Source organism: Cetorhinus maximus, chromosome 1, assembly GCF_964194155.1.
Source record: "Cetorhinus maximus chromosome 1, sCetMax3.hap1.1, whole genome shotgun sequence".
NCBI classification, from domain to species: Eukaryota; Metazoa; Chordata; class Chondrichthyes; order Lamniformes; family Cetorhinidae; genus Cetorhinus; species Cetorhinus maximus.
The window spans coordinates 245161981-245182328 of NC_135879.1; the positions used below are offsets into that span (position 1 = coordinate 245161981).

A 20348-nucleotide genomic window follows, 5' to 3' on the forward strand; every position below is an offset into this window, starting at 1 on the left:
GGGTGTCCTAGTGCATGAATCACAAAAGGTTAGTATGCAGGTACAGCAGGTAATTAGGAAAGCTAATAGAATGTTATCATTTATTGTGAGGGGAATTGATTACAAAAGTAGGGAGGTTATGCTTCAGTTGTACAGGGCACTACTTAGACCACATCTGGAGTACTGTGTACAGTATTGGCCACCTTATTTAAGGAAGGATGTAAATGCGTTGGAAGCAGTTCAGAGAAGGTTTACCAGACTAATCCCTGGAATGGGCAGGTTGTCTTATGAGGAAAGGTCGGACAGACTAGGCTTGTATCCACTGGAGTTTAGAAGAGTAAGAGGCGACTTAATTGAAACCTTTAAGATCCTGAGGGGTCTTGACAGGGTGGATGTGGAGAGGATGTTTCCTCTTGTGGGAGAATCTAGAACTAGGGGTCACTGTTTAAAAATAAGGGGTCACTCATTTAAAACAAAGATAGGGTGAATTTTTTTCACTGAAGGTCGTGAGTCTTTGTAACTCTCTTCCTGGAAAGGTGGTGGAAGCAGAGTCTGAATATTTTTAAGGCAGAGGTGGATAGATTCTTGGTAAGCAAGGGGGTGATATGATGTTGGGGATAGGTGGGATGCAGATTCCAGATTACTATCAGATCAGCCATGATCTTATTAAATGGCGGAGCAGGCTCGAGGGGCTGAATGGCCTGCTCCTGCTCCTGGTTCATATGTTTGTAAGGTACAAGTCAGGAGTGTGATGGAATACCCCCCACTTTCCTGGATGAGTGCAGCTCCCACAACACTGAAGAAGCTGGGCACCATCCAGGACAAAGCAGCCCGCTTGATTGGCACCACATCCAGAAACATTCACTCCCTCCACCAGCGACAGACAGTAGCAGCAGTGTGTACCATCTACAAGATGCACTGCAGGAATTCACCAAGGCTCCTTCGACAGCATCTTCCAAACCCACGACCACTACCATACAGAAGGACAAGGACAGCAGATAGATGGGAACACCACCACCTGGAAATTCCCCTCCAAGTCACTCACCATCCTGACTTGGAAATATATCACCGTTCCTTCACTGTCACTGGGTCAAAATCCTGGAACTCCCTCCCTAACAGCACTGTGGGTGTACCTACACCACATGGACTGCAGCGGTTCAAGAAGACAGCTCACAACCACCTTCTCAAGGGCAACTAGGGATGGGCAATAAATGCATTTGCATCCCATGAAAGAATATAAACAAAGCAGTTCTGGTCCAGGAAGAGCCAGAAAATGTTATATAAATATGTAAAGGCCAAGGGGATAACTAAGGACAGAGTAGAGTCAATTAGAGGTCAGAAAGTTAATGTACGATTGGAAGCAGAGATATGGGCATGGTTCTTAAGATCATAACAAATAGCAGTAGGCCATTCGGCCCCTCGAGCCTCCTCTACCATTTGACAAGAACATGGCTGATCTGATTGTGGCCTTAACTCCACTTTCCTGCCTGTGCCCCCACAAAAGTCCTTGACCCCCCCCAAAAATCTGTTTAATTCAGGCTCGAATATATTCAATGACCCAGCCTCCACTGCTCTCTGTGAAAGAGAATTCCAGAGACGAATGAGGAAAGAAATTCCTTCTTAGCTCCGTCTTAAATGGAGACCCCCTTATATTGAAATTGTGCTTATTTATGTATTCATATGGCTAGCCCAGTTCAGTTTCTGGTCAATGTTAACACCAAGGATGTTGATAATGGGGGATTCAGTGATGGTGATGCCGTTGAGTGTCAAGAGAAGATGGTTAGATTCTCTCTTGTTAGAGATGGTCATTGTCTGGCACTTGTGTGGCGCGAATGTTACTTTCCACTTGTCAGCCCAAGCCTGGATATTGTCCAGGTCTTGCTGCATTTGGACATTGGGACTGCTTCAGTATCTGAGGAGTCACGAATGGTGCTGAACATTGTGTCAGTGAACATCCCCACTTCTGACCTTATGATGGAGGGAAGGTCATTGATGAAGCAGCTGAAGATGGTTGGGCCGAGGACACTACCCTGAGGAACTCCTGCAGTGATGTCCTGGAGCTGAGATGATTGACCTCCAACAACCACAACCATCTTCCTTTGTGCTAGGTATGACTGCAACCATGGGAGAGTTTTCCCCCTGATTCCCATTGACACCAGTTTTGCTAGGGCTCCTTGATGCCACACTCGGTCAAATGCAGCCTTGGTGACAAGGGCAGTCACTCTCACCTCACGTCGGGAGGTCAGCTCTCTTGTCCATGGGAACACTCTTTCCAATGCGTCATGTTTAGTTTGCTTGGAAACCAGGCCTGAATATCAACATGCACTCACCCAGCTCTGGGTCCGCGAGAAGGATCAAGATTCAGGAGCACAAACACAGGGAGTCCTCACGCTCACATGTCATTGGTCATAATAATATGAGAAATAAGAGCAGGAGTAGACCAAACGGCCTGTCGAGCATGTGCCACCAATCAATACGATCATGGCTGACCTTGGGCTGCAACTCCATTTCCAGAGTAAAATTTACAGAGTAAAATTTACAGAGCAAAACTCCCTCTACACTGTCCCCATCAAACACTCCCAGGGCAGGTACAGCACGGGGTTAGATACAGAGTAAAGCTCCCTCTACACTGTCCCCATCAAACACTCCCAGGACAGGTACAGCACAGGGTTAGATACAGAGTAAAGCTCCCTCTACACTGTCCCCATCAAACACTCCCAGGACAGGTACAGCACGGGGTTAGATACAGAGTAAAGCTCCCTCTACACTGTCCCCATCAAACACTCCCAGGACAGGTACAGCACGGGGTTAGATACAGAGTAAAGCTCCCTCTACACTGTCCCCATCAAACACTCCCAGGGCAGGTACAGCACGGGGTTAGATACAGAGTAAAGCTCCCTCTATACTGCCCCATCAAACACTCCCAGGACAGGTATAGCACGGGGTTAGATACAGAGTAAAACTCCTTCTACACTGTCCCCATCGAACACTCCCAGGACAGGTACAGCACGGGGTTAGATACAGAGTAAAGCACCCTCCACACTGTCCCCATCAAACGCTCCCAGGGCAGATACAGCACGGGGTTAGATACAGAGTAAAGCTCCCTCTACACTGTCCCCATCAAACACTCCCAGGACAGGTACAGCACGGGGTTAGATACAGAGTAAAGCACCCTCTACACTGTCCCCATCAAACACTCCCAGGACAGGTACAGCACAGGGTTAGATGCAGAGTAAAGCTCCCTCTACACTGACCCCATCAAACACTCCCAGGACCGGTACAGCACGGGGTTAGATACAGAGTAAAGCTCCCTCTACACCGTACCCATCAAACACTCCCAGGACCGGTACAGCATGGGGTTAGATACAGAGTAAAGCTCCCTCTGCACTGTCCCCATCAAACACTCCCAGGACAGGTACAGCATGGGGTTAGATACAGAGTAAAGCTCCCTCTGCACTGTCCCCATCAAACACTCCCAGGGCAGGTACAGCATGGGGTTAGATACAGAGTAAAGCTCCCTCTACACTGTCCCCATCAAACACTCCCAGGACAGGTACAGCACGGGGTTAGATACAGAGTAAAGCTCCCTCTACACTGTCCCCATCAAACGCTCCCAGGGCAGATACAGCACGGGGTTAGATACAGAGTAAAGCTCCCTCTACACTGTCCCCATCAAACACTCCCAGGACAGGTACAGCACGGGGTTAGATACAGAGTAAAGCTGCTCCAGGTTCTGATGCGTTGGTTATACTCGGTGTCCGTTGATTTCCCCCTCTCTCCCCGCAGTGTCTGTTTAATTCTCTCTCTCTCTCCTCTCTCCTCAGTTCCGATCAGCAGAATAAGGACAGAAAACGAAGTCTGTTTTTTGTAAGAATTTTATTGATTGAGTTTTATCCATTCAGTTTAAGTGAATAATGTGACAGATCTGACAGCACAGCTCAGGTGATGCAAATTGAAGTTAATCCATTAATTTATTTGTCTAACCTCCAAAGCTCAGCGTATGGAGCAGTGGGGAGATCCCACACACACAGGCCCACTGGTGTTGTTAACAAGTGGACAATCAGTCTCCAGTAACACTGCAACCCAATGTCCAGCCCCTCACTCCCCTCACACACAATCTTTTGCCTTCTTGGTTTTTACCGTGTGATTTTCTCGTTAAACTCCTATCATCGTAAAGTCAGCAATTTCCCAAAGTATCAACTTGGTCTTTGTCTTCCTTAGATTGTACTCTCATCTTAGGAGGGATTGAGGAATATGATGAGGAGGTCGGAAGGGGCTTGGTGAGGAGAGACGGAGGAATATGGTGTGGAGGGACTGAGGGGTATGATGAGAGGGACTGAGGGACATGGTGCGGAGTGAGACGTTTAGTGAGGAGGGAGTGAGGAACAAGGTGTGGAGGGATTGAGGGGTATGAGTGCGAAGGAGTAAGGAACACAGTGCGGAGGGAGTGAGGGGTATGAGTGGGAGGGAGTGAGGGACAAGTTGCGGAGGGAGTGAGCGGCGTGAGTGTGAGGGAGTAAGGAACACGGTGCGGAGGGAGTGAGGGGCATGAGTGCGAGGGAGTAAGGAACACGATGCGGAGGGAGAGGGGTGTGAGTGGGAGGGAGCGAGTGACAAGTTGCGGAGGGAGTGAGGGGCGTGAGTGCGAGGGAGTAAGGAACACGGTACGGAGGGAGTGAGGGGTATGAGTGGGAGGGAGTGAGGGACAGGTTATGGAGGGAGTGAGGGGTGTGAGTGGGAGGGAGTGAGGGACAGGTTATGGAGGGAGTGAGGGGCGTGAGTGGGAGGGAGTGTGTCGTTCTGCGCCTGCTATTGATTGGACGAAAGGCCCCATGGTTTATGAAAGATCCGGATCTAATTTCCCAGTAGATCCCAGTTCTTTTTAGGGAATGACTGAGGGAGAGAAGAGGTGGTACAGGGGGGGTGGGCGGGGGGGTGGTAGAAGGGGGTGGGCAGGGGGGGTGGTACAAGGAGGGGTGGGTGGAGTGGGTGATACAGGGGGGGCGGGGGGGGTGATACGGGGGGGGTGGGTGGAGTGGGTGGGCGGGGGGGTGGTAGAGGGGGGTGGTACAGAGAGGGGTGGGCGGGGGGGTGGTACGGGGGGGTGGGTGGAGTGGGTGGTAGAGGGGGGTGGGCGGGGGGGTGGTACAGGGGGTGCGGGGGGGGTGGTAGGGGGGTGGGCGGTGGGGTGGTGGGGGGGGGTGGGCGGTGGGGTGGTAGAGGGAGGGGTGGGGGTGTGGTAGGGGGGGTGGGCAGTGGGGTGGTAGAGGGAGGGGTGGGGGTGTGGTAGAGGGGGGTGGGTGGGGGGGTGTGGTAGAGGGGGGGTGGGTGGGGGGGTTGGTAGAGGGGGGTGGGCGGGGGGGTGGTAGAGGGGGGTGGGCGGGGGGGTGGTAGAGGGGGGTGGGCGGGGGGGGTGGTAGAGGGGGGTGGGCGGGGGGGGGGTGGTAGAGGGGGGTGGGCGGGGGGGTGGTAGAGGGGGGTGGGTGGGGGAGGTGGTAGAGGGGGGTGGGTGGGGGGGTTTGTAGAGGGGGGTGGGTGGGGGGGGCTGGTAGAGGGGGGGTGGGTGGGGGGGTGTGGTAGAGGGGGGTGGGTGGGGGGTGTGGTAGAGGAAGGTGGGTGGGGGAGGTGGTAGAGCGGGGGTGGGCGGGGGGGTGGTAGAGGGGGGTGGGTGGAGGTGTTGGTAGAGGGGGGTGGGTGGGGGGTGTGGTAGAGGGGGGTGGGTGGGGGAGGTGGTAGAGGGGGGGTGGGCGGGAGGGGTGGTACGGGGGGTGGGTGGTGGGTGGTGGGCGGGAGGGTCTCTGATGGAGGTTTCAGATCCTCTGCGTTGGGTGTTTGTCTAAATCCAGGAGAACAGGATTGGCTCTGAATCCACAGGGGCAGTGCCACGGTGATAGTCACCATTGACTGGGCGGGCGCTACTGGCTGATAGCGCTCAGACAGCACAGCTTGCTGCAGTGTGTGGCTCTGAGTGTCCTGAAGGCAGCTATTCACCTGGGGGAGGCTGCACATGCCTATCCATGCTGCAGCACGTGGGAGAGCCCGATACTGTGGGCAAGATTTATAATTAAACATTGGGCCCACCCGAAATCTCACCCGAACAATTTGAAATGCGAGAGGATTGTTTCACCAGTCACAGGTCACCAGGCTCTTAGGTCACAGGTCACTGATCCTTGTCTGCTCTCAGACTGTGTTAACCTCAAACTCTGTTTCCCAAATCTCTCACACACACACTACATGAATGACTTCTGTCTGTGTTTGAGTCTCTTGTCTGTACTTATCTCAACCTCAGACAGTCTGTCCTGGGTGTAACAGTCTGTCTCTGTGTCTGTCTCAGCCTTTATGTATGTCTCTCAGTCTGGTGCCTCTCTATCTCTGTCGGTCTCTCCCTTTCTGTGTCTCCATCTGTCACTCTGTATCCATCTGTCTCCCTACATCTCTCTGTCTCTGTGTCTGTCTGTCTCTCTCTCTCTCTCTGCACTGTTTCTCACAGTGCTCATGTCTGTCTGTCCACCTGTCTCTTTCAATCTCTGTGTGTCACTCTCGCTTTCTCTGTGTATCATCTTTCTCTTTCTGTTCTCTCATAGTCTGTGTCTCTGTCTGTCACTCTGTGTGCCTCTGCCACTGTCTCCTTATCTGTGTCCGTGCACTGTATCTGTACCTCTATCTGTCACTATCTGTGTCTCTCCCTGTCCCTGCCACACTCTGTGTCTCTCTCCCTGTCTATTTGTTACTCTCTGTCTCTGTCACTCTGCATCTATCTGTATCTGTAACTGTACCTCTTTATCTGTCATTCTCTTTGTCTCTCTCCGTCTATTTGTTACTCTCTGTATCTCTCTGTCTCTGTCACTCTATGTCTTTCTCCATGCCTCTGTCACTCTGCATCTATGTGTATCTGTGTATTCTAACTGTACCTCTCTATCTGTCAATCTGTCTCCGTCACTCCATGTCTCTCTATGTGTGCCTGTGCACTGTAACTGTACCTCTCTATCTGTCACTCTCTATGTCTCTCTCCCTGTCTATTTGTTACTCTCTGTGTCTCTCTGTCACACTGTGCCTCTCTCTAGCTCTGTTGGCCACTCTATCTTTCTGTTTGTCCCTGTCACTCTGTGTTTTTATCTCTGTCCCTCTCTGTGTCTCTCTATCTGTCTCCCTCTCTGTAGAGACAGTGGGAGATAATGGGAGATGAGTGTCATCTCATCAAGAAATCCTGTGAGCAATGTCCAGACAGATTTGTGAATTCGCTTCCCGCTTGGAATATACAGAGAAGGAGCTAAAAGTGAGCTGGAAAGCAACCCCGGTGTCTGGATGTTGGTGGACGTTCTGAGAGAGCAAATGCTGGATGTTTGACTCAGAAGTAACAGCCACACACACTACCCCTGCAAATCACCATTTTGCAGCTATCCCGATCCCTCTCTCTCGCTCTACCGGAGTCAACACCACTGGAACCTCGAATCTGACTATTTGTCTACCGGAGTCAACTCTACTGGAACCTCGAATCTGACTATTCGTCTACCGGAGTCAACTCTACTGGAACCTCGAATCTGACTATTCGTCTACCGGAGTCAACTCTACTGGAACCTCGAATCTGACTATTCGTCTACCGGAGTCAACTCTACTGGAACCTCGAATCTGACTATTCGTCTACCGGAGTCAACTCTACTGGAACCTCGAATCTGACTATTCGTCTACCGGAGTCAACTCTACTGGAACCTCGAATCTGACTATTCGTCTACCGGAGTCAACTCTACTGGAACCTCGAATCTGACTATTCGTCTACCGGAGTCAACTCTACTGGAACCTCGAATCTGACTATTCGTCTACCGGAGTCAACTCTACTGGAACCTCGAATCTGACTATTCGTCTACCGGAGTCAACTCTACTGGAACCTCGAATCTGACTATTCGTCTACCGGAGTCAACTCTACTGGAACCTCGAATCTGACTATTCGTCTACCGGAGTCAACTCTACTGGAACCTCGAATCTGACTATTCGTCTACCGGAGTCAACTCTACTGGAACCTCGAATCTGACTATTCGTCTACCGGAGTCAACTCTACTGGAACCTTGAATCTGACTATTCGTCTACCGGAGTCAACTCTACTGGAACCTCGAATCTGACTATTCGTCTACCGGAGTCAACACCACTGGAACCTCGAATCTGACTATTTGTCTACCGGAGTCAACACCACTGGAACCTCGAATCTGACTATTCATCTACCGGAGTCAACACCACTGGAACCTCGAATCTGACTATTCATCTACCGGAGTCAACACCACTGGAACCTCGAATCTGACTATTCGTCTACCGGAGTCAATTCTACTGGAACCTCGAATCTGACTATTCATCTACCGGAGTCAATTCTACTGGAACCTCGAATCTGACTATTCGTCTACCGGAGTCAACTCTACTGGAACCTCGAATCTGACTATTCGTCTACCGGAGTCAACACCACTGGAACCTCGAATCTGACTATTTGTCTACCGGAGTCAACACCACTGGAACCTCGAATCTGACTATTTGTCTACCGGAGTCAACACCACTGGAACCTCGAATCTGACTATTCGTCTACCGGAGTCAACACCACTGGAACCTCGAATCTGACTATTCATCTACCGGAGTCAACACCACTGGAACCTCGAATCTGACTATTCGTCTACCGGAGTCAACACCACTGGAACCTCGAATCTGACTATTCGTCTACCGGAGTCAACACCACTGGAACCTCGAATCTGACTATTCATCTACCGGAGTCAATTCTACTGGAACCTCGAATCTGACTATTCGTCTACCGGAGTCAACTCTACTGGAACCTCGAATCTGACTATTCGTCTACCGGAGTCAACACCACTGGAACCTCGAATCTGACTATTTGTCTACCGGAGTCAACACCACTGGAACCTCGAATCTGACTATTTGTCTACCGGAGTCAACACCACTGGAACCTCGAATCTGACTATTCGTCTACCGGAGTCAACACCACTGGAACCTCGAATCTGACTATTCATCTACCGGAGTCAACACCACTGGAACCTCGAATCTGACTATTCGTCTACCGGAGTCAACACCACTGGAACCTCGAATCTGACTATTCGTCTACCGGAGTCAATTCTACTGGAACCTCGAATCTGACTATTCATCTACCGGAGTCAATTCTACTGGAACCTCGAATTTGACTATTCGTCTACCGGAGTCAACACCACTGGAACCTCGAATCTGACTATTCGTCTACCGGAGTCAATTCTACTGGAACCTCGAATCTGACTATTCGTCTACCGGAGTCAATTCTACTGGAACCTCGAATCTGACTATTCATCTACCGGAGTCAATTCTACTGGAACCTCGAATCTGACTATTCGTCTACCGGAGTCAACTCTACTGGAACCTCGAATCTGACTATTCATCTACCGGAGTCAACACCACTGGAACCTCGAATCTGACTATTTGTCTACCGGAGTCAACACCACTGGAACCTCGAATCTGACTATTCATCTACCGGAGTCAACACCACTGGAACCTCGAATCTGACTATTCATCTACCGGAGTCAACACCACTGGAACCTCGAATCTGACTATTCGTCTACCGGAGTCAACACCACTGGAACCTCGAATCTGACTATTCGTCTACCGGAGTCAATTCTACTGGAACCTCGAATCTGACTATTCATCTACCGGAGTCAATTCTACTGGAACTTCGAATCTGACTATTAATCTACCGGAGTCAACTCTACTGGAACCTCAAATCACAACAGCTGCAACACTCAGTCACCTACTCCCCATGAGCCAAGGACTGTTCTGTATATATTCACTTACTTCAAACTAAATTCTTACTTTTGACCTGTATGACCCTATATGCATGTGTTTTATCCTTTCTTGCCTTTAGTAGTTAATAAACTTAGTCTTACCTTTAACTTAAGAAACTCTAATCCAATTGGCTCCTTCAAAACCAGAACGATTGGGTCTGGGAAATAGGGATCCACAAAAGGGATCCTGTTAGATTCGATCTTGTTGTGACCAACAGAGGGTGGGCGGCTGAATAAAGACAGGGAGCAAGTTCATCCCTCCTCACCCGGGCCGTATCTATTTGGGGGGTGTCCCAGCCAGATTGTGACAAATTGGGGGGTCTCACCTGGGTCAACAACTTTGAGGAACGTCACCTGGGGGTGAGTCTTAACACTCTCTCTCTCTAACTATCTATCTCTGTCTTTATCATTCTCTGCCTCTTTTGGTTACCCTGTCTCTCTCTGTCTGTGTCTATGTTGTGTGACTCTCTCTCTCTATCTCTGTCTTTATCACTCTGAGTCTCTATCTCTGTCACTCTCTATACCTCTCCGCCTCTGTCACACTCTGTTTCTCACTCTCTATCTCTGTTTGTCACTCCCTGTGTCTCTGTCACTCTTGGTGTGCCACTCAATGTCTCTCTTTGTCACTCTCTATCTCTGTTACTCTCTATCTCTTTGTTTCTGTCACTCTCCATATCTCTATTTAGCCCTCTTTGTTTCTCTTTCATTCTCTGTGTATCTATATCTCTCTCTTATCTCTGTCACTCTATGTATTTCTATCTCTGTTATTCACTGCATTACTCTCTGTCTCTCTCTCTTCATCACTCTCTGTCTCTCAATCTCTGTCACTCTCTGTGTCTCTCTGTCTCAGTTACTCTCTCTCTCTGTCAATCTCAGACTCTCTCTCTCTCGATCTCTGTCACTTTTTGTGTCTCTCTCTGTCTCTGTTACTCTCTCCCTCTGTCTCTTGTGCCACTCTGTGTCTCTCTCTGGTGTTTTCACAGTCTCAGACTGAGACTTCGGCACACACTGGTTCACAGTCTCAGACTGAGACCTCAGCACACACTGGTTCACAGTCTCAGACTGAGACCTCAGCACACGCTGGTTCACAGTCTCAGACTGAGACCTCGGCACACACTGGTTCACAGTCTCAGACTGAGACCTCAGCACACACTGATTCTGTAATCGTTCCTTTCTGCTATAGTCCCAGCTCCTCACTGCAGAATCCCAGTCTCTGACCCCAAGGCTCACTTGTGCTCCCTCTCCACACACCCTGCTTCAGCTCCGCCTAAGGAGTTTCAGCCCCAGAACAGACTCACAACCCCCGAGTGGTGACCTCAAACATCTGTGTAAGTCTCAGAGAGAAAGGATCTGGACAATAACTCATTTCTTCAAGAAGTCGTTTGTGAAGGGGCTTTAGAGAGGACTATTTGAAGGGATAGAGTCACAGGAAACTTCAACAACACAACAGGTGTGAGGGGGCATAGGGTTAGGGAGTAAGCAGGCATGGGGTCAGGGCGTGAGAGGGGGTGGGGTCAGGGTGCGAAGGGCATGGGTCAGGGTGTGAGAGGGCATGGGGTCAGGGAAAAAGCAGGTACAGGGTCAGGGTGTTAGAGGGCATGGGGTCAGGGTGCGAAGGGCATGGATCAGGGTGTGAGAGGGCATGGGGTCAGGGAAAAAGCAGGTACAGGGTCAGGGTGTGAGAGGGCATGGGGTCAGGGAAAAAGCAGGTACAGGGTCAGGGTGCGAGAGGGCATGGGGTCAGGGAATAAGCAGGTACAGGGTCAGGGTGTGAGAGGGCATGGGGTCAGGGTGCAAAGGGCATGGGGTCAGAGAGTGAGGGGGAATGAGGACAGGGTGCGTGGGGGCATGGGTTCAGGGAGTAAGGGGTATTATTAGGACACAGGGCAAGAAGGTTTTCTTCTGAGTTGGAACGGTGGGTAACAGGAAGTTGGTGGGGGGGGTGGTGGTGAGACCATCACCTGAACCAAAATTAGCATCTTATTACGTTTCAAACTCTCATCCAATTGAAATTTGCTGGTATTCTCCATGTCTGTGTTTGTGTCTGTACATGTGTACACAGAGATGTGTCTTGATATATGTGTACATATTCTACTTTTGTTTATAGTAGGGGTGCAGATCGTTTTAGACAGATATATCTCTGTGTACACTTGTGTTTAAATGCCCGTACACACATTAACATCGCTGTGCCTGAGTGTCAGGCCTAAATGTGTTTGATTGTGTGAGGGTCAGAGTGTTGTTGACAGTGAGGCAGTGGTCAGGTGACTGACTATCAGTATTTCTCAGTGACTGTAGCTGTGAGTGGTCACTCTGGAGATGGAGGTGGTGCAAAGCGTTGGAGGGCAACTAACAGGCAACGGAATAATAGCGAAAGACTACAGTATGTTGCTAGCTATGGAACCTTCAGTAGAGGAATGCTTTTAACTGTAAGGCTGCAGTGAGGAGAAGCTCAGTCTGAATTCTTCACCCTCCAGGAGTTTCCTAAAAGAGAGACATAAAGAAATATAGCGGAAAAGTTAAATCAGACACAAACAATATCAATTCTCTTTTCCCTCCCCTCTCACACACTCCTTTGCTCTCCCTCTCATACTCCCTCTGTCCCTCTCAGGCCCTCTTTTCACACTCCCTCCCTCGCTCCCATTCTCCCTCTTCTCTCACTCTGTCTCTTCCTCACGGACACTCCCTCTCTCCCGCTCTACCTCTCACTCTCTCCCTCCCTCTCTTTTGCATTCTGTCTCCCTTGCTTGCATTTTCCCTCTCCCTCTCACAACACTCTCTCGTTCTCCCTCTCTCGCACTCTCTCCTCTCCCTTTCTCACACTCTCTCCCTCTCCTCTCTTCCTCTCATAACCTCCTTCTCGCTCTCTCACACTTTCCCTGGCCCCCCCTCTCTCTCCCTCCCTCGCACTACCTGTCCAGCTCGTACTTCTCCTCTCCCCCGCTTTACAACTCTCATGTTCTCTGTCTCCCCCCCTCAGCACTTTCTCTTGTAACCTCTTCTTTCTGTTCCCCCTCCCTCTTTCTGTCCCTCTCTCCTTCAATACCCTCGGAAATTGGGATTTGTTTTAAACCTGTGTAAAATGTTATGTTGTTGTTAATTATCTTGCAAAAAGATGAGAACGCGGGGTTAACAGAACCAGCAGGTGAATTATCGACAGAGCTAAGGGGGGTGTTCAGGGCCCCAGGTGGAGTAACGTTCTCTCTAGAGTCAGGTAGTCTCCTGGCTGCATAAATATTTTATGGAATTACAAAGTACTTGCCTCACTGAAACAGGACATTCAGCCCAACTGGTCTCTACTGGTGTCTGTGCTCCACACAAACCTCCTCCCAGCCCCATTCCGGGCGGGATTCTCCCACCCAGGACTAAGTCCTGTGGCAGGGGTGGGAATAGGGAGTGTTCCCCCACAGCGGAGGCCCTTGGGGATTCGCTCGTCAATCATGCAGCTGGGGGCGGGGGGCGGTTTCCTGACGTGTCACACGGCGTGGAGGCCTGGGTGACTCACCTCCCCCCTCCCACACCCCCCCGCCATCATATCCCAGGCCCCATCTTTAAAAGGAGCCAGGATGTAACTAACCCACCGCTGGAGAGGGAGGGTGCACCCGGAGGAACACGCGGAAGCTGTGAAGACCCACCCTGAGGGAATGCTTCCCCCCACCACACAAAAAACCCCCCTGCTGCGCGTTCCAGGGTCCTGCCCTGTCCGGAGGCCTCCACCCCCAGGCCTTCCTCAGGTAGGTGCCGAGATGTACAGGCCCCGCGTCGGTCCGGGTGTGTTCTGGCCGACATCATTTCCTGCTGGCAGCGCAGACGATCGAGCGGCTGGGTGGGGGTGGGGGTGGGGGTGGGGGCGGGGGAAGGGCCTTCGCCCGCACCCCACTAGCCGGATGCAAATCGGTTCCGCGCCCCAGCCTCTGGCGGGAGTTGTGACCCAGCCACGGTGAGCAGGAGCGGAAGATCCCACCATCGTTTTACACCGACGTGAAACCGATTTTCGGAGCTCCCGCCACATTGTTCCCCCACCCCCAACCTCCCCCCCCCCCAACCCCTCCCCCACCCCCCACCTCCCCGGGCCCGGCCGCCCAATAAGCTCACCGCTGGGACCACGGAGAATTCCGCCCTTCATCTCACCCTATCCACATATCCTTCTACCCCTTTCTCTCTCCTGTGTTTGCTCCTAAATATATCTCTGCGATTCACCTCAACCGCTCCCTGTGACAGTGAGTTCCGCGTTCTCACCGCTCCCTGGGTAAAGGCGCTTCTCCTGAATTCCCGATTGGACCTATTAATGACTATCTTATATCGATGGCCCTTAATTCCCCTTCTATATCTATCCTATCAAACCTTTTCATCATCTTTATTTCTTTCATGGGATGTGGGTGTTTCACACACACACACATGGTCAGCGCTTGTTGCCCATCCCTAATTGCCCTCAAACTGTGTAACTTGCTTGGCTATTTCAGGGGGCATGTATCGCTGTGAGTCTGGAGTCACATGTAGGCCCAGACCAGGTAAGGACGGCAGATTTCCTTCCCTAAAGGGCATTGGTGAACCAGATGGGTTTTTACAACAATCGATGATGGTTTCATGAACTCTATTACTGAGGCTAGATTTCCAGGTTTTTATTAATTGACTTTAATTTCCACCAGCTGCCGTGTTGGGATTTGAACCCGTGTTCCCAGAGGATTAGCGTGTCACGATTACTTGTCCAGCGAGATGACCGCTACGCCATCATCGCCCCTCCTCACAAGCCCCAGCGTGTTCAATCTCTCCTGATGGGTCTAACCTCTCAGTCCCGGGTTCATTCCCGTAAATCATTATCGCACCTTCCCCAGTGCCTCAGTCTCCTCGCTGTAACATGGAGACCAGGGCTGTTCACCGTACTCTGTGGGGAAAGATTGTTCCCACATTGGGAGGGCACAGCGAGTGGGGCCAGGAGCAGCAATGGCCCACGTGAGGTGGACCTCCCTGAAGGACCAGAGCCGCCTCGGGGAGCTGAAGATTTAGGACGTCAAAAATAAAGGTTTAAAAATGAAGGTAAACACGTCCCCTCATGTGACTCCGTCACCACGAGCGGGGACACGTTGGAATTGAGATTTAAAAACTTTTGTTTTATTTTTAATTAACATCGGAAGCCTCATCCCGCCCATGGATGAGGTTTCCTCCAAAATCCAAAGGCCGCTGGGCCTATTCGCAGTTCGATTCATTAACTAATGGGCTTAACAGCTCTCTGAACCGTCTACAGGCTCACTGCCAACTCCCGCGCGTGCCCGCTGACCGGAATATCACCCGAGTGTGCGATGGTGGTGGGTCGCTCGCCCAGCTGTTTCACACTCCTGTCTGTGGGGCACGACCCCCACACACCAAGGTGAAAATTCAGCCCCACACGTGATCTAACCAAGGCTCGATACTAGCTTAACATAACTTCTTTCCATATCCATTCAATAGGTATAGAAATACAGAGAGACAGATAGAGACCGAGAGCTCTAATCAGAGATTAATAGAGAAACAGATAGAGAGAGACATATACAGATAGAGAAGTATTAATGGAGATACAGCTATAGAGATAGAGATATAGAGATAGAATGAGCGAGCAAGTGAGGGAAATAGATAGATGGATGCACAAAGAGACAAACAGAGACAGAGACAGACATAGCAGGATAAAGAGGAGATAGAGTAGACACAAAGAAAGATAGGGAAGCAGAGAGGGATAGAGGGGGAGACAGAGAGGCAGAGAGAGAAAGAGATAGACAGAGAAAGAGACTGAGACCGAGACAGAGAGAGGAAGCGATAGAGTGAGACAGAGACAGAGAGAGACTAAGAGAGAGAGAAACCGGGAGCGAGGGACAGAGAGGGAGAGACAGAGAGAGAGATAGAGAGAGAGGGAGATAGAGAGAGAGGGAGATAGAGAGAGAGGGAGATAGAGAGAGAGGAAAAGACAGACAGAGCATTTGCACACCAGCTGAAGACAGGACAGTGTCCGGTTCTGACACTAGTCAGATGCAGTGCCACGTGGAGAGGAGAGGAGAGGAGATGCACCCACCTGTAAGCCGCAATCTCAATATCCAGAGCCATCTTGACGTTTAGGAGATCCTGATATTCCCTCAGGTAGCGAGCCATCTCCTGCTTGGCATCATTGATGTCTTTCTCCAGCTCACCGATTCTTTCCTACACCGAGAGAGAGAGGGAGAGAGAGAGAGGCCTGAGATCCAAACCAGCAATTAGATCAAGTGAAGATAATCCAGGCGAATAGAGAGAGTCCCACCTCTCAGCATTCACTTTCCTATCACTTTCCTATCACCTTCTATCTCTCCGTGTCTCCCACTCATATGTTCAATTCCCTCCCCCTTCCCACTCCCACCTTTTGTTCTCCACCTCCTCTCTCGCTCATTTTCTTTATACCTCCTCTTTTCACCTCTCCCTGACTGTGTCTCTCTTTCTCTGTCTCTATCTCTCCCTTTGTCCCTCTCTTTCCATCCCTCTGTCTGTGTCTTTGGCTCTCCATTTATTTCCTCTGAATGCATCTCTTTCTCTCCCTGTCCCTGTCCCTCTCTCTCCCTGTCCCTCTCTCTCCCTGTCCCTGTCCCTCTCTCTCCCTGTCCCTCTCTCTCCCTGTCCCTGTCCCTCTCTCTCCCTGTCCCTGTCCCTGTCCCTCTCTCTCCCTGTCCCTGTCCCTGTCCCTCTCTCTCCCTGTCCCTGTCCCTGTCCCTCTCTCTCCCTGTCCCTGTCCCTGTCCCTCTCTCTCCCTGTCCCTGTCCCTCTCTCTCCCTGTCCCTGTCCCTCTCTCTCCCTGTCCCTGTCCCTGTCCCTCTCTCTCCCTGTCCCTGTCCCTGTCCCTCTCTCTCCCTGTCCCTGTCCCTGTCCCTCTCTCTCCCTGTCCCTGTCCCTGTCCCTCTCTCTCCCTGTCCCTGTCCCTGTCCCTCTCTCTCCCTGTCCCTGTCCCTGTCCCTCTCTCTCCCTCTCCCTGTCCCTGTCCCTCTCTCTCCCTCTCCCTGTCCCTGTCCCTCTCTCTCCCTCTCCCTGTCCCTGTCCCTCTCTCTCCCTGTCCCTGTCCCTGTCCCTCTCTCTCCCTGTCCCTGTCCCTCTCTCTCCCTGTCCCTGTCCCTCTCTCTCCCTGTCCCTGTCCCTGTCCCTGTCCCTCCCTGTCCCTGTCCCTCCCTGTCCCTGTCCCTGTCCCTGTCCCTGTCCCTCTCTCTCCCTGTCCCTCTCTCTCCCTGTCCCTCTCTCTCCCTGTCCCTGTCCCTCTCTCTCCCTGTCCCTCTCTCTCCCTGTCCCTCTCTCAGTTCCTGTGATATATTTGTAACTTGGACACTCAGATCCTAAAAGATATAAATGCAGGGTTATTTTGTAAAGAAGGTGTATTAACCCTTACTAATCTATCGATAGAATTATTTAAATTGACTCTGCGTTCGATCTGAATTTAAATGGGCTGCTGCCCTTTCCCTTCTCTTCCTATCCCCCTCCCCCTCCTGTCCCCTCCCCTCTCCCAGCCCTCCCCCTCCCCCTCCCCCTCCTGTCCCCTCCCCTCTCCCCCGCACTTTCCCCTCCCCCTCCCTCTGCATGACCATCCTTTGAAAAATTTGCTGCAATGCGTTAGTTATCACCAAGGAAGTAAATACTCATCAATAATCCTCTCCTATATTTTACCTTCTCCCTTCCAACTCCGCCTCTTTATTTTGGTTGTCTCTCTGTCTCATCTCTCACTATCTCAGTCTCTCCTTTCTTGTCTCGCACTCTTCCTTCCCTTCTGCCTCTCTCTCATGTCTTTATTCCTCTCTGTCCTTTATCTCTCACTCTCTCTCTGCTTCTCCGTCCCTCTCTCTGTTTCTGTGCCTGTCTCTCTCTCTCTCTCGCTCTCTCTATCTCCCTCTGTGTTTCTCTGTCTCTCTTCCTCTCTCTGTCGCTCTGTCTCTCTCCTCTCGCTCCATCTCTCTCGCTATCTCTGTCCCTTTGTCAGTCTCTCTCATACACTCTGTCGTTGAGTCTGTGTCTCAGACCCTCTGTCCTTCTTTCTCTCTCTGTCTGTCTGTCTCCCTCTTTCCCTCTCTCTCTCTCTCTCTCTCTCTCCCTCCCTCTTTCACCACTGCACCAAACAAATACCACATCAGTTACAATGTGGAAGAAGCAGCGTTGGGAGGCAGCAGGTTAATGTCCCAATATCTGAGACGAATTTAAGAACAGGCCTCTTGTAATTATTTATTTGGAGCCCTGTCAATTGTCAGTGAAAGTATGAAGGGGTAGAAAGGAGTAAAATTAAAAATATTGGTTAAAAAGCAATCAAAATCTAGCTTTCTCTCCAGCCCCTCCTCCGTCCAGTTGCTTATTTTGCCTGTGCCTGTGAAATCAAACCAAGGAACATTATTTTTTGACAATAACCGTGAGCTTTCGACCAGAAGCTGACACTTTGACTGTGTCCCAGGCACAGACTGACTGTCCTGCGCACAATCGCAGGATAGCGCAGACCCGAAGCAGGCCACTCTGCCCATTGGGCCTGTGCCAGCTCTTTGGTGCAGTGATCTAATTTGCCCCCCTGTTCTTTTGCCTGCAGCCCTGCAAACATTCTGTTATTTCCAGCATTTCCCTTTCCCTTTATCGCTGGATCTGCTTCCACCCTTCCAGGCAGCACATTCCATAGAACCATAGAACACGACAGGACAGAAAACAGGCCATTCGGCCCTTCTAGTCTGTGCCGAAATATGATTCCGCTAGTCCCATTGACCTGCACCCAGTCCATAACCCTCCAGACCTCTCCCATCCATGTATCTATCCAATTTATTCTTAATACTTAACGCATTGTAACGACTCACTGTTTAAAATAAGTTCTCCTCAGCTTGTCTCTGGTCCTTCTGCCAATTACCCGAAATCCTCTGGTTACCGACCTTCCTCGTTTATTCTCTCAAAGCCCTTCACGATTTTGAACTCTTATTAAATCCCTCAACCTTCTCTGCTCTAAGGAGATCCATGCGGGCGGGTGTGCCCAGTCTCTCCCTGGCATCCTTCCGGAAGGGATTGTGGCCCAGGATTGGCCACAATCCTCTCTGAGGCCTAACTAGCCAGGCTTCTTTCCTCTATTCCCCCACCCCTTCCGCACCCCCCCCCTCCACCCCCCGGTCCCCCAGCTCACCTGGTACTTGCGAACCTCCTTGGACTGCCTGTCCTCCAGGTTCTCCAGCTGTTTCTGCAGGGAGTCAATGATGCTCTTCAGGCCTTCGATCTCGGAGCCGCGGGATTGGAGGAGGCGGTGGTACTCGGCCGTCTCTTCGCGGATGGACCTGACCGCCTGGTTGTTCTTGTTGGCCATCTCGCTGACGGTGGCGAACTTGGTGCGGTACCAGTCCTCGGCTGCCTGCATGTTCTTGTTGGCCAGCTTCTCGTACTGGCACCGGATCTCCTTCAGGGCCACCGAGAGGTCGGGCTTGGCCACCTCCACCTCCACCGTCAGGTGGGCGGCCTGGATCTGAGAGGCCAGCTCCGCGTTCTCCTCCCCGTACACCTTCTTCAGGAAGGAGATCTCCTCCACCAGGGAGCTGATGTTGCCCTCGATGTCGCTGTTGGCCAGCACCGCTTTGTCAGCGCCCTCCCTCACCTTCTGAAGGTTGTCCTCGGCCTCCATGCGCAGGCGCACCTCCTCCTCGTACTTGTCCTTCACCTGGGAGTAAACCTCCCTCAGGTGGTCCCGGTCGGCCTCCATCCTCATCTTCTCGTTGGTCTCCGAGTCGAGCAGAGCCCGCAGGCCCCGGATCTCCTGCTCGTAGATGAGGTGGAGTCGGGAGGGGTCGGACTGCTTCTGCCTCAGGGCCTCCAGCTCCACCAGCAGCACCTTGTTCTGCTGCTCCAGGTAGTGGACCTTCTCGATGTAGGTGGCAAAGCGGTCGTTTAGGTCCATCAGCTGCTCCCTCTCCTGGGCCCTCAGGGTCAGCAGCTCGGCATTGAGCGTGCTGACCTGGGAGAGGTCCAACCGCTCCGCATAGTCGGGCAGGGAGGAGACCGAGCTGGTCCTGAGGGACCGCTTCGGAGCTGAGGTGCGGTGGACCGAGTAGAGGGTGGAGGAGATGCTGGATTTGGTGGGACGGACACATCGGTAATCATCCCAAGGCTTCCGCAAAGGGTTGAAAGGGTCGTAAGAACTCATCTCAAAGGCTGCTCCCCTCCCTCACTCTCACTCTCGAGCCGGTCTCCTGGTCCACCAGTTACTGCAGCAAATCTCCCTCCGCAGTCCAGGAACTCCAGCTGGGCTCCTATTTATATAAGGAGCGCAGGCTCAGCCCCTTCCTTTCCAGAGGGTGGAGAGAGTCCTTATTGATCCAGCCGCAAACCAATGGGACAAAAAACCGCATTCTGAGTGAGCACTTTATTTGATCTTTAGGTTTCCCGATTCCATCCCTTGGAGATAATGAACAAAGGAGGGTGTTTGAAAAAAACTGAAAATCATGTCTCACACTGATTCCTCTGTCAGCACCTTCTGTAACAGGCTCGAGGGGCTGAATAGCCCTCCCCTGCTCCCCTGTAACAGGCTCAAGGGGCTGAATGGTTCCCCTCATGTTCCTGTGTAAGAGGCTCAAGGGGCTGAAT

At 51.6% G+C, this 20348-nt stretch overlaps 2 protein-coding genes across 2 annotated transcripts in view; one reads left to right on the forward strand and one right to left on the reverse strand.

Moving 5' to 3' along the window:
• LOC144688481 (matrix metalloproteinase-21-like) overlaps positions 1-7253 on the forward strand; it is a 51912-nt gene extending 44659 nt beyond the window's left edge. The window contains exon 8 of the mRNA XM_078555108.1: positions 7140-7253. Within this exon, the coding sequence (XP_078411234.1) occupies positions 7140-7253 (114 nt within the window). The remainder of the gene's footprint in view (positions 1-7139) is intronic.
• Positions 7254-7395: 142 nt separating this feature from the next.
• On the reverse strand, positions 7396-19995 carry neff2 (neuronal intermediate filament family member 2). Its single transcript, XM_078555121.1, has 3 exons — positions 18901-19995; positions 15820-15944; positions 7396-12260 (listed from the first exon to the last, which is right to left on the reverse strand). Exons 1-3 carry the CDS (start codon positions 19906-19908, stop codon positions 12200-12202), a joined length of 1194 nt encoding a protein of 397 aa, XP_078411247.1. The 5' UTR covers positions 19909-19995; the 3' UTR covers positions 7396-12199.
• Between the last annotated feature and the right edge of the window lie 353 nt (positions 19996-20348).

Bases quoted from the DNA above. Each gene is read 5' to 3' on its own strand.
- neff2 (XM_078555121.1), bottom strand. From the start codon at position 19,908: ATGAGTTCTTACGACCCTTTCAACCCTTTGCGGAAGCCTTGGGATGAT. The intron at 15,945-18,900 runs GTGAGCTGGGGG...CTCTCGGTGTAG, and splicing joins AGGAGGTTCGCAAGTACCAG to GAAAGAATCGGTGAGCTGGA. The intron at 12,261-15,819 runs GTGGGTGCATCT...TCTCTCTTTTAG, and splicing joins ATTGAGATTGCGGCTTACAG to GAAACTCCTGGAGGGTGAAG.